The sequence below is a fragment of the Brachycentrus maculatus genome, unplaced genomic scaffold, assembly GCF_059751285.1.
Source record: "Brachycentrus maculatus isolate JH-2025_06_01 unplaced genomic scaffold, ASM5975128v1 h1tg000711l, whole genome shotgun sequence".
Classification (NCBI taxonomy): Eukaryota; Metazoa; Arthropoda; class Insecta; order Trichoptera; family Brachycentridae; genus Brachycentrus; species Brachycentrus maculatus.
The window spans coordinates 730885-745540 of record NW_028281442.1 but is presented as its reverse complement, the minus strand read 5'-3'; the positions used below and the strand labels follow the sequence as shown (position 1 = coordinate 745540).

General features: G+C 32.1%; 1 protein-coding gene across 4 annotated transcripts in view; it reads right to left on the bottom strand.

Annotated features, from left to right (window-relative positions):
• Positions 1 to 2079: 2079 nt before the first annotated feature.
• The window catches only part of LOC148300477 (glutamate receptor ionotropic, kainate 2-like), a 43524-nt gene continuing 30947 nt past the window's right edge, over positions 2080 to 14656 (bottom strand). For 2 of the 4 annotated variants that reach the window (XM_088274710.1, XM_088274711.1), the window contains exons 10-15: positions 13911 to 14048; positions 7456 to 7654; positions 7085 to 7316; positions 6441 to 6556; positions 5922 to 6080; positions 2080 to 3750 (exon numbers count right to left, since the gene is read on the bottom strand). In XM_088274710.1, coding sequence (XP_088130836.1) covers positions 3538 to 3750; positions 5922 to 6080; positions 6441 to 6556; positions 7085 to 7316; positions 7456 to 7654; positions 13911 to 14048 — 1057 coding nt within the window. In that variant the 3' untranslated portion in view covers positions 2080 to 3537. Of the gene's footprint in view, positions 3751 to 5921; positions 6081 to 6440; positions 6557 to 7084; positions 7317 to 7455; positions 7655 to 9745; positions 9884 to 13910; positions 14049 to 14656 lie in introns of all 4 variants that reach the window. The other 2 variants (XM_088274712.1, XM_088274709.1) reach the window with 2 other exon arrangements.

The following is a 14656-nucleotide window of genomic DNA, read 5'->3' as shown; positions in this document are numbered from 1 at the left end:
AATCCACACTCTATAATTTTGATGCACTCGCTCGCAAACGAAGTCACATCCTTGGAGGACCTCTACTAGACTCCGAGAAGGGGAAGCTCTTACCACCAAAACAGGTCATGAGCTACATGACTCACGTAGGTCTTGGCAGTGAGCTATGATACAGAGAGAGGTCACAATAGACCTAATATGATCGCAGTGACATAAAAGATGCAAGATCCTTTGAACTCATAAATGAAAAAAATAATAAAATGAAATAACGCTTTTCAAAAAACCATTTTTGTACTCAGATTTTCACTATATTTTTTAAATTCTAACATTTTTTATTGATATCTCTGTTTCAAAGATTATTATGTTATTTTTTTCATAACATTTTGAGTGTGGCCAAACACTTGTTCACGAATCAAGATTATCTCCAAATATTAGTTTTATTTCATATTATTTGTCCGCCTCCGTAGTGTAATGGTCAGCACGCTCGGCTACCGTTCTAGAGGTTCGATTCCCAAGGGGGGTAAAATAAATATAAGTGATTTTTTCACTGTAATATTTATTCAATACTACCCTGGACTGGTACCTGAAGCGGAGGGCTGATCACCTTTCCTTCATATGTAAACGATCAAGATAACACTACGTTTATATGATGCAGTGCCCTATGCACCATTGGGGTGCGCATAAGGGTTTTATTTAATTTTTTTACATATCTCAACAGACATGAGTAAAGTAAATAATAATGGTAGAGTAAATAAATATAAGGAATATATTTCACATGTCTTTTATTTTGATCCTTAAATATACATTAGAGAAAATTAAGATATGCACAATCACAAAGAAATATTTCAATATAAAACACAAAACATAAATATACAACATTTTGAGTGTGTCCAAATACTTGTTCACAAAATCTGGATTATCTCCAATTACAGGAGTTATTTTCATATTATTTTTTGACATCTCATCAAAGATGAAGAAGAATATGGAAGTCTGGGCATTTACGGGGCTGACGACCGTCATCGGCTGGTTTAAGTGATCACTTTACACACGTGTAAATGCCCAGACTTCCATATTCTTCTTCATCTTTGATGAGATGTCAAAAAATAATATGAAACATAAATATCTTTAAAATAATTTATTTAGTGCGAAAAATTGTCAATCTGGCATCTAAACTAACCTAATGATTACGAAAAAGCAAAGATCACTTTAAAATGCTAGTTACTAACGCAGAAACAATAGTAATGTTTTTATTACTTTAATATATACGCAAATCATGTTACAATATCCATATTTTTTATTGCAGTTTCACTTAGTAAATACCATTATTTCTTAAAATCTATTGTGACATGTGTTTCAATTTTCAAACACCATATCGCTCACTCCTTTCAACAACGTCAAATATCAAATATCGTCAATTTTCAGTTGTGCATATTTTCAGAATGGCAAAATAATATACTATATCCCAGCAAAAGCGGCATATTTTTGACTTAATATTTACCCGCTACGGGGCAGAAAGTGTTGTTTTTGCATTTTGCAGAAAAGGTATTGTTTAATTATTTTTTTTAATGTACTAAATATTTTTCAAATGGAGAAAAAACATTCAGGTTTTACTAAAAAAGATTTGTTGCACAGTAAAAGGTTAATAAATGGGTTGATATTTATTTTTAAAACATTGTATTATATTTTTAAACTTTAAAAACGATCTTCTGAAAAATCAAGTTTTTTTTATATATATGACGTTGTTGAAAGGAGTGAGCGAAATGTGAAGCTAATTCTTAATTTCATAATTGGGTCCTTGAGACGTTGAAGGATGAAGAAGGGCTGTTTCTTATTTTTATTTATTTATTCAATAATGAGTATTATTTTTTATTTCTTATCAGTGGGAACATAGATAATAAGGCGAAAACATTAGTCATTATATTTACTAAGTAAAACTTAAATTAAAAATGGATAGACAAATTGACTGCCGAATCAATTATTGAATTAACAATAAATATCTTCATTATGTAAATCTAATAGAAGTTACAAAAATCAGTGTTTAAACAATTTTAAATTATGTGTACTATAATGAAATATAAATAAATAAATTGAGTGAAATACCTACACGATTAAATATAATGAAATCCACAAACCTTGTGAAATTAATTAGAAAAACGTGTACTTATAACAAAAGCTTCGTAAAGCTGTACACAGTTTACTAACCAAACGAAAGTTAATTTTAAGTTTCAATAAAAATTGCCTTATTTTACCTTCTGTGTATAATGTTAATAATTTTTAGCTACAAAGCGAAAGGTGTATGTTTGAGGTTTGATTCCCGAAAGAATTAACGAAGAAATTTGTATAATTTTACATTTATCTCCTAGTATAATACAACAAATAATAATACTTTACTCGGGATTATTACTAGGGTATCTGAAATGCAAGACTGATATAACATTACTTTTGTATGTTGTCATTTTTAAATTATTATTTGAAAAAGATATAGAAAGGAGAGTGAATGCTGAGAACAGAGTGAATAGCAAATAAAAACCTATCAGTGAAAGCTAAACTGGCAGTTATCAATGCAGTCCTTGTACCATCCCTGATGTATGGAAGTGAAGCATAGAATTGGCCAAAGAAGGATGAAAGTAGACAGAATGTTGAATGATGGATGTTTAAATGGTGAAATGAGGAATACAAGTAAATACAAGGCTGAGATAAGCATTATCGATAAAATGAAAAAATAACGGAAAATTAAAATTATGCGGTGATTGTAGTTAGGAATAGAAGCAGTTAAAGATCGAGGAACGCTTGGCATGATCAAATATGTCACATACTTGAAAGCGCTCAGGTTGGGATTCAGAACAATAGGCGGTTATGTATGAGGGAGATGCATGAATGGATAAGAGGTGAAGAATGTTTGCAAGAGACAGAATTGTATGGCGTTCTATCCTCTATATATGTGCCTACGGGGAAGCGGCGTACTGGTTAGTTAGTTAGTTAGTATGAATTATTTATTAAAATAACGTCATAAATCTACACATCTGGGCTATGATTCCATAAGGAAGGTATTGCTACACTATATAAATACACTCACTGCAGATATTTTTTAGCATTGCTTCTGAATAATTTTAACAATATGAAAATAAAACACTTACTCATTGAAGATCATTTTTTTATCGTAAAAACAACTTATTTCGAGACCCACAGAAGTTCTCATCAACAGGTGAAAATACAAATTTTCAACCTTCACCTTCTTATATGAACATCTGTAGTTTTTGAAACTAGTCGTGTTTGCATTTATAAACTCAAAAAAGTGGTTTTATACAAATGTTTTATTTTTATATATTATATCAATCATCATGTTATGCTACAAAGTAATGCCAAATCAATGAATATTATAATTTATTTTGTATTTCAAAAGCATTATTGAATTTTTGGTATGGTAATATATTATTCTTCTCATCATTCATCAATCACTTTTTTAATACCACTCAAAAACGTCTTTTCATTGTATTTCACGAAGACGATGAATGATAAGGAGAGTGTAATGATATAATCATTCACAACATCGCTATTTTAGAAGATCTTGTCCAATCTCATGAAAGAAGAAGCAGCATGAAGAACGTCGGCCACACTCCTGGCTTCGGAGACGCCTCTTCCTTCTCTGTCTTCTTTAGCGGAGGACGATGACGATGAAGATTCTGATGATGGAGTATGCACAGGTTTAGTGGTCTCCCATATATTAAGGGCAAATTTCAATTCTGCCTTCAGAGCCTCCCCTAACGTGACCTGCCAAAAAATAACAAAAACCTTAAGTCATCAAAGAGTAAAGAGATTCTGACTTGTCTGAAAAGATGAACATATACATCCTGCATACTGTAGTACCTGCCAGTGAATATAAATGCACTGTTTAAGTTTTGTACTGACGTTTCTTGGTTGAACTGCATTTTATAGAATAAAATAACAATTATGTATGTAATTTTTTCCACATTAATTTTATTTGACCAGCAACCGGGTTTCGTCATAACCGACACCATCAGACTGGACAGACATCACTGGTGTCTGTCCAGTCTGATGATGTCGTTTACGATGAAACCCGGTAGCTGGTCAAATTAAATTTATGTGGAAAAAATTACATACATAGTTCGTTCACTCCTCAATAATATCATATTTCAAAAAAATTGGAGATCGTTTTTAATCTTTAAGAATATAAAAAAATGTATTAAAAATAAATATCAAGCCACTTATTGAACTTTTTTACTGTGCAACATAATTTTTTAGGTAAAACCTGAAGATTTATTTTCCTTTTGAAAAATATTTAGTACATTTAAAAAAATAATCAAACAATACCCTTTCTTCAAAATGCAAAAACAACATTTTCTGCCGTGTACCGGGTAAACATTGAGTCAAAAATATGCCGCTTTTGCTGGGATATAGTACATTTTCTGGGCGTTCCGAAAACATGCACAAATTAAAATTTACAATTTTTTATATGAATTTTTTAAAGGAGTGAGCGAGTTGTTATTTTATTCCATAAATGCATCATGTCAATCATGGGTACAAACGTGAATATTAAACGTATGTACTTTGATCACTTTGATCACTTAACCAGCCTATGACAGGTCATAAGAGCTGTAATTAGACAGATTTTCAAATTCTTCTTCATCTTTGCTGAGATGTCAAAATGTAAATATAAATCCTTAGTGGAGAAACCCAAATTTGTAAACAAGGATTTGTACACACCAAAAGAAAATTATGAAAATAATATTTTTAATATATTTTTATTCGTTAGATAACTTCGGTGCCTTTAACTATTCCACTTACTTACAGTAATTAACATCGAAGTGGAACAAAAAGCGAGTATTTCTACTTCATAATCCATATTCCCAGACATCCCTTCTATCCTGTGGACGCCATTAGGGAAAAAGCAACTCCGCTTTTACTCCCTCCCTAATTGCACTTGAGAAAAAATGCAAAAAAAAACCCTTAATTAAAAGATTCCAGAGAACTAGCTTAGTATGCTGTCTTCTTCGTTATGATTTGCTAGAAACTCAGATATGTACGGTAATCGCTGCGCAGCGTGAAATCCAAAAGACAATTTTATAAGAAGAAAAATCATTGATTTTGATGTTGTAGAATGCTTTAGTACTTGCGATATCTTAATAATTTTGTTTGATCGAAGGCACAGTACATATCATAAGGGTGTTTTCTTATGTAAGACGTGAAAATCTACGTTATAATTCACGTTGTGTTGTAGTTTTTCTATATCGTGGTTAGGACTTTGGGCTGATTGTGAGTAAGAGTTGTTTTATTACATCGTTTGTTATGATAATGAAATGGAATGATTATGATCGCAACTTGTAAACATGATCCATAATAAAACTTCGATGAATAACAGTATGTTTGACGGTATAAAATCAGTAAGGACCTTTGAAGATATTTTCGTAAACTATTAACTAGATTTTCACGTTCACAGTTAAAAATAGACCTATTTTTAGGGTTGAACTTATTAAAAATACATAATTCACAATATTTTGAGTGTTCAATTTTTTTATACAAATGGGGGTTTGTCCACTTAAGATTAATTTTTTTATTGATATTTGAACATAGATGGCGAAGAATATGGATATAAAATAGCTCATAGTATCTTAATAATTCAGGAAGAATCATACCTACATCACATGAACGTCCCTGTTTAAAAAAAATCTACCCAACCCGATCATAGATGGTGCCAAGAACTCACATGTGAAAGAAAGTGTCAACTGAAGGATTTATCGTCCCAAAATTTCAGAGTGGATTTGATTAAAAAAATCATAAGTAGAATAGCTAATGTTACTCTTAAATTAATAGACAGGCCGTAATTTCTGTAAATACCTAGACTTTTATATTGTTCTTCATTTTGCTTTGATGAATATGATACATGACGTAAGTAAAGCTATCAATATATGGTATGATCCTACCTTTTCCTCGACAGCGACTTTCCGTACATTCCACAGGAATTCCATGACCGCTATGAAGAAGGCTATACCGCAACCGCTCCCCAATACAACGAACACACCACCAACGTTTTCTATACCAAGTTCTGCGGCGCTGGCTGCGTCATCTCCTCCAGAGTCATCCTGAGAAATAACAGGAAATAATAATTTATCATCAATCAACGAATTTATGGTAGCAGTTCTAAAATTGTTTGATTGTTTTGAGGGTGTTCCTTATTCCACTTCTGGTCATTTAAAAGGTCTTCTTGATATCGCGTATACTCTAACTAAACTTCCCTGTCATCTGAATAACTCCCTCACTCTTCTTATTCTGGTCCAATCTCTTATATTTCTCAGTTCACGCTTCAGAGCAATACCACAAGTAACATTTGATCATTGTACTTGATCATGTTTTTGTTAAAGAATCTAAAGCAAAAAACGATATTCAATATATCTTTAACGTTAACATGAATATTTTGACATTTTTTTTTTATATGTTCTTACCTTGCACGATCCTCCTCCGTACATTTCTTTCCACCATTTTGTTTTCAATTGATGTAATTTCCCTTCTTCTTGCATTTTTAGAACCGCTCCACTTATAGCTGTCCGGTACGGAGAGTCTTAAAAATACCAAAAAATGACATTAATTATTATAAAAATACTATTTAGGAATAATAAAAAAATATCTCATGAAAAAGCATTATTTTTATATTATAATCAAAAATTTATCAAAAGAATATTTTGTTCAGATAATCAGCTTTTGTTTTAAAATATCATTGAAATCAAGAATGCCAGAGTGAGGCTTGAACCTAAAGTCTTTGATTCAGAGTCTACAACACTAACCACAGGAACACAACAAGACGCTTATGATCAAGTAACAAATTTAGATGGTTCCATGATAGATGCTCATTTACTGGAAAAAGTAAAAAGAAACTTCTTTTCTTCTTATTCAAAGTGTTGAAATGGGACCAATAAGTATGCCATGTGTAACACCCTTATAAAGTAATAATATCTTAATTATTATAGCGATTTTCGTAATAAAATCTAGCAAAACTCTGCCTTCTACAATGGATTTTCATGGACTGATATTTTGATGATGATTTTATATTTTGTTTCGGTATTTTATAGTCAACGAGAAACGTTCTTACTCATCGGCATGGCAATCCCATATCCCTTGCTGTCCAATTGACCACCAATCTGCTGAAGATCACAATGCCTTTCCACAATGTACTCGATTGAAGTTGACTCCATGATGAAGGCATAAAGCCTCTTCCCCTTGGAAACCCTCTCCCTTCCTTCATCGTTAGTCTTCACAAATACAGAGGGTCTGGTAGACTCCATGGCTGCCCACATCCGTTTATACGTTGAGAAATTTGAATCCTGCAAAAGTTTTCACGTAAAGAGCAGGTCTGTCAGGAAGCCTAGATGCTTCTGTATCACATCTGGGCATGCAGTGGGAGAGGTTTCTCTCTGTCTGCCCTTGCGGAAAGCGGCGTGGAGGTTGGCTTATTTAGTTTACCTTGAAAAAGCTGGACGTGGAACCTCCTGCGACAGCGCCATATTTGATCTTGGTCTGTTTGGCTAAGTCTTCCGCACTTCCGATAGTGGCATCCATTCTCTCGTTCGTCAAGAAAGCGGCTAGATTGGCAGTGTAGGAGGATATCATGATCAAGGTGAAGAACCACCACATTCCTGCTACCATTCTTGTGGATACAGCCCTGTTCACATTATAATAGTATAAGAATAATGTTTTATAATTAATTTACTCTTATTTTGACAAAACAATGCTTTTAAATATTTTTTTACGGTATCAATAAGGATAAACAGAGAAGATGGAATGCTATACTCGTGTGTCTTGACAACACTCTTAGCTTCTTCTACATCCATACATCTACCCATACATGCCCCTCCTGTTACGGATACATTTGACAGGAACAGATTTTATGTTCTAATTGATTCGGTCGTGCCAAATCTTTTATTGCCCATCCTCGTTCAGTTCTTCCATTCATATTTACATAATTATACTCTTTTGGTCATTCTCTCATCAAACATTTTCTACATCTCAAAAATCTTTTTTAATTATCCCTAACTCAATTTTACATTCATATCTAGTATTTTCATTTTAAATAATCAGAAATACAACGATTTTCCACTCATTCGTGTAAGATATCGCATTTCAACGGCTGTCAGTGATTTCATTCCTTTGATTCTTGTAATCACTTATTTTTTATTATAATTTTTGCTGTGTTTTAAGAAATATTTTTAATGTTTACTTAAATTATTTCGACTTTTTGTAAAAATGATAATTTGAAGGTATAATAAAAAATATATAAAAATTCACTTACCTTTTTGTTGCTTATCTGAATATTAAACATAGTTAATTATTATTTATCTACGATTATGTTAGTTTCTATGCATGCAACATTACATTATATAATAATATATGTAAGGAGTAAATTCTTTTGGGATCGTGAATTTCAGTGGTTCGTTTCATTGTGTATTAACCTTTTTTATCATTTTTGGTATTTTTAATCTTCTATGCTTCAACTTTGTAAACCTGATCGAAAGATGTAAATTTCATCCTCACTGCTTCCCGCCAGGGTTAAAGCTACCAGGCAACATGCAAGACTCCACGTAAGCAGTTATGAAATACATTCAGGATTTTTTCTAAAAGACTTGTAACAAGGTAAGTTCTACTGATTTTTAGCATAACCTTAGCTTATTTATATGCGTGGAAATACAATATTTCTAAATACTCCATTCGTAATCATTTCATACATTTTATTCACTCATAGAATCGATCATTATCTTTCTTCTTCTAGCTTTTATCCGCAGTGTACACTCGATCAGTTCAGTGCTCTAGATTCTCGGATTATCGATATATGTTTCATGAAATCCAGATGAATTATCTAAGGATAAAAGATATAACTGTTTTCAATATTTTGAATTTTTATTTTTTTTACAAATGCTAGACTTGCTTCACGCTAGAGTTATTTATGCATTAAGACATTTATTGATATCTCATGGACGAAGAAATTTATTTGAGGTGGGAATATGGAAGTATAAAAGTATGGGAATATCAATCATGGCCAGAATGTTGAATTTTACACAGAATATAAAGTGATCTCTTTAAATGAAACTAACCAGTGGCAGGTCATTGGCCCTGTAAATGCCAAGACTTTCATATTTCGACCAAAAATGGACATCTTGTTGAGGTATCAACATCTTGATATTACTGCAACATTCAATTCAATGAAGGAGATTGTTTTTGTACATGTTACAAACAAAAAGAGGTTCTTCTAGCATATTTTTGAGTTCTATCAGAAACACTTATTTATATTATTTACTGGTTTGGCATTAACTTTGTGGAATAACATGATGATTTCAATGAAACACTTTTATTAGACCACTTCCGAGTTTATCAACGTTAACATGACTAGTTTCGAGACCTGTTGATGAGAACATCTTTGGTTCTCAAAACTAGTCGCGTTTACATTAAAAAAAACTCATAAGCGGTCATAAACCAGCAATGTTTAAATACAAAACATATATTTGTTTAAAGGTATAAAGAAAATTCGGGATGTTTTGACCTTTGGTGAGATCCTGGGTGATTCATCAATGTACTCACTTTTACTTGTTCTTCATTCGCTCTTCTTTTAATACCTTTTCTTGTCCTGAACACACACTTCTATCATTAATAAGGAAAATAGTCGAGTAAAAAATAAAGGGTTCTACGTCTAGAAAAAAGGCAGTCTAAGCTAACGCAAGCCAGGTGTAAAAAGTGCTAATCTGAATGGGGTGTCTTTTACTTGGGCATGATGTCAGACCCCTGCTGCAGTAAACTGCCCATCATCAGCCACATTGAGTTCATCAGGGTCAAGATATTCTCCAACTCGGGGTTGTTATTATCGCAGGGGTGAGGGTTGGACCACTCCTTCGGGGACATCCTGCGGGGAGATGGGGCGAGAGACGACAACAGTAGCCAGACGCAGACAAATGTTATGAGGACACGAAAATACCCTTTGGCCACCAAGACAATATCGTAGTCATACAGGAGAAAGTGACCAAGTGCATTTTAAACAAAAACGTGATCATTGACTATTTGATATCTTACTAGCTTAATGTTGCCCTGAAAAAAATCTCAATGGATTTTAAACTTGGTAGCATAATATGTTGTCTTCATAAAAATTACTAACTGCATTGATGTTTATTTTCTTGCCAAGCAAAAGTGACTTAAATGGCCCTCCTGAGCATTTTAAATTTTGTTAATCGGTCACTTTCTCCTGTACGTCTACGATATATCTGTTGGAGTTTTTTTTACTCTTATCCGCACCCGATGGTGCATAGGGCACTGCATCATTTAAACGCAGTGTTATCTTGATTATAAATACATGAAGGAAAGGTTATCAGCCCTCCACTTCAGGTACCAGTCCAGGGTAATATTGAATAAATATGTATTAGAGTGAAAAAATCACTTACAATTATTTGACCCCCCTGGAAATTGAACCCGGGACCTCCAGTAATGTAGCCCAGCGTGTTGACTATTACACTACGGAGGCGTCAACTAAATATCCTATATGCAACCTTATTTCATTCATAAATCGATGTTTAACTTATTGAAGTAAAAATATAGTTGGAATAGAAAAAAATACACAACCCTGTATCTGATACTTTCATAAATCATGACGCCTGATCCGATATTTCTCCGGATGCGGTATTTCTCACTAAAGTACGGAAAGCCAATTTATCAGATTTTGGTAGCCAAAGGGTTAAATTAAATTTTAAAAAATTAAAAAATTATGAATATCACAAAAAACAGTTGTTTCTTTGGTTTATACCACGTTACCTTACTTGGTATTTTAGACAAATAATGTTGTAACGATATTTTCAAATATTTTTGGAAATTGTATGAGATGTTTTATTTTCGTAATATAATATAATTATTTGGCATTTAAATTGTGGAAAAATATAATAATTTTTTTAACTGGGTGAAAGTTGTTAATGCATGTTTGTATTATTGTAATTTATCCATTAAAATATATAAATAAATATTTTTAAGTCAATCAATGAATACATTGTTATAATTGTATCTTCAAATTTATGTTTCAATCCAATACACAAAAAAATCTCACATAGAGTCACTACAAAAAATAAATACATTTTTTGCATTATTTTTTCGTAGGTAGGGCTGAAAACATAAAATTTGAATCACCCAGTGATGGAGTGAACTTTTACATCACAAATACATATGTATGCTGAATATTATAATAAATACATAAATTTAGTTTTAGCTTTGATAGGAGGGAGTCCGAGCGTTATATTTTAAATCCCATATGATATGGTGTACTCGTTGCATTCACAAGAAAGTAATGTGCCATATATTTTTTAAATCACCATCAAATTTTCTATGCATTCATATTACTGACAGTGGCGTGTGTTCTATGTAGGCATATACTCGTACACCCTCCAATCAACGCAATTTATCCTTTTAACTGTCTTTCAGCATAAATATGTCATATTTTAGGATCTCATAATTATCTTAAGAGATATTATTTATTGACATCTCATCAAGGATGAAGAAGAATATAGAAGTCGGGGCATTTACGGGGCTGACGACCGTCATAGGCTGGTTTAAGTGATCACCTTACACACGTGTAACATTCACCAATTCTACCCATATCGACAACCACACTACTCAAATTCTTGGAAGTTCTATATATATGAACCAATTTAGACACACTCAAAATGTTGTAAATAAATTATCTGGTCAAATTATAAGCTTAATAATAAAAATGAAAATGGGATTTTCTGGCGTTTCTCATGTGTGTGATTATAATCCAAGGTTCGGACCTCACATACTATAAGAGTTTCTGCTTTATTAAAAGCTTATTTACATCTCACCAATAGATGTCTCTAGTGAAATTCTAGTGATTCAAGAACAAGGTTTCTAAATTGGTTCATATACTTATATAGAACTTCCAAGAATTTGAGTAGTGTGGTTGTCGATATGGGTAGAATTGGTGAATGTTACACGTGTGTAAAGTGATCACTTAAACCAGCCTATGACGGTCGTCAGCCCCGTAAATGCCCAGACATCCATATTCTTCTTCATCTTTGATGAGATGTCAATAAATAATATGAAAATAACTCCTGTAATTGGAGATAATCCAGATTTTGTGAACAAGTATTTGGACACACTCAAAATGTTGTATCCTAAGAGATGTGTCAACAAGTTCCAATATTGAACTTTTAACCTTTACAAGTGAATTAATTAGAAAATTCGTACGTGCAAACAAGGAAATTTTGGAACAGACACGAGATACTTGATAACTTAAATCAACCTTTTGACTAACTTAGGGTATTAAAATGGTAGTATTGGCAAAAATCGTTATATCTTAGTTTCTCATAATTATCCTAAGAGATGTTTCTACCTGTTTTAATATGGAACTGTTGAGCTTATCTAGAAAATTGAGTAGGAAATTCTTAATACGTTGCAATATTGCAACCTATTGTGAATTACCTCTTGACCTTTTACTTGTAAATTAATAAGAAAATTCAAATGTGCAAATATGGAAATTTTGTAACAGACGCCTGAAACTTGATTAAGATAATGAACTTTTTGAATACCTTGTGGTATTAAAATGGTAGAGTCAACAAAAATGGACACCTTACAACATTTTGAGTGTGTCCAAATACTTGTTCACAAAATCTTGATTATCTCCAATAGCGGTAGTTGTTTTTCAGCCTATGACGGTCGTCAGCGCCGTAAATGCCCAGACTTATATTCTTCTTCATCTTTTATGAGATGTCAAAAAATAATATAAAAATGGTCACCACTTATTTTTTCTGAATTATCCTAAAAGACATCTCAATCTGTATTTGACAGTTAAAAGGATAAATTTATTTCAAATTAAAATTTTAAAAACAACGACAGTAAACATTTCGATGAAACACCAAAGCAGCTGACAAGAAATCTATCGATACAAATAATTAACAGTTAATATGGTAGAATTAATGCTCCAGTTGTGGGATAAGGGCCACTCGAACAACACCAACATTCAACAGTAAAAAATATCACATAGTTTAGGACAGACTATACCCAAATCACCCTTCAGAAAGTACCACGTAAAGATGGCTGAATTGATAAATCATTTTATTTAAATCAGTGCTTATGAACTTAGAGAGGGATTCGTTTTATCTTACGAAGAGACAAAGAAAAATTACCCTGTCTGGGAGTGAGGTTCTGTGGATAAAATTGTATCTGGGAAGTGGGTTGTTTTTCTATATATTTTTTTACTTTGTATTCTTTTTATAATAATATTTAATGGTAAAAGCAATTTTCATGTCGTTTATATCATTGAAAATTAATGAATAATGAATACACATATTTACACCAGTAACCATGTATCCATGTTTTATTTCATGGCTTTTCTTTGACAGCGTCAAAACGATGACGTCGTCAAACACACATTTAAATATGCATAATTTCACTATGTAGTGAAGCAATGAAAATAACATATTATAAATGTATGAATCAATAATAGTATCGTAAATATTGGATATGATAAGTGACAGCAGCTGCCAAGAAGAACGCTATCTGCCATCAACAGTATTTAGTATTGTGGGTTTTTGTGTTACTTTGAACAGATGGCGCTGCCATTGTAGTAAAAAATCGTTTAAAACATGAAAAAACACATTTTACAGGTGTTTTATCCCAACATAAATAGGTGCGCATATTGATGCTGCATTGTGTCAGAATTACAAACTAATCGGTTAATAAGTTAAGGAGATTTGAAATTTTGAACGAACTAACATTTACACTTTTATTTTATAGATATTGTATATACAAACTTGTCCATAATCACTGATTTACAAAATAATTTATGTTTGAATTTCTTCAATTGGTCATACTTTTCTTGGGGGTTTTAATCTCTTATATATTGGTGACGGTTTCTTGACCTTTTTGAACCTTACTTTGGCATTAGGTCACAACCCTGAGCCATGAGAGACCCCAGGGTCAACCAAAGGCAGTTCAGCAAGTTCCAAGTATTTTCCAATTCCTCCGGATCCTTCTCACAAGGATGAGGGTTCAGCCATTCTTTAGGAGCCATCCTAGAGAGGCATAAAAACCCTTTATCTGCTTCTGTAGAACACATTTATATCCTGTCGCTATTAACAATGTAATAAAATGAGTAATATGAGCTTTTATGGATATATTTATCATTATTTTTATAGACTACTTGCTATTCAAAGATGTTGTTGATAAAAACAAATAGAAAAGTCAAACGAAATCAAAATACGATTTCATAAAAATAAGGGAAGAGATGATAAATGTATATACATGTATATATATATATATATATATATATATATATATATATATATATATATATATATGTATATATATATATATATATATATATATATATATATATATATATATATATATATATATATATATAAATAAATTCTTAGCATATGCTTTAAAATACCATAGTAATATATTTGTAGGTAAAACATCAATTGTAGATATAAAACAACGAATCTTATTCTCATATTCTTCTCACCATTGGTGACACATCAAATGGTGCATAGGGCACTGCATCTCATCGACGCAGATCGTTAAGTACTATCTGCTTAAATCGCAGTTTACTGGGGCTATGATTTATGTCTATAATTTTTATTATGAAATAGTTGATCAACGTTTTTCTACCTTGCAC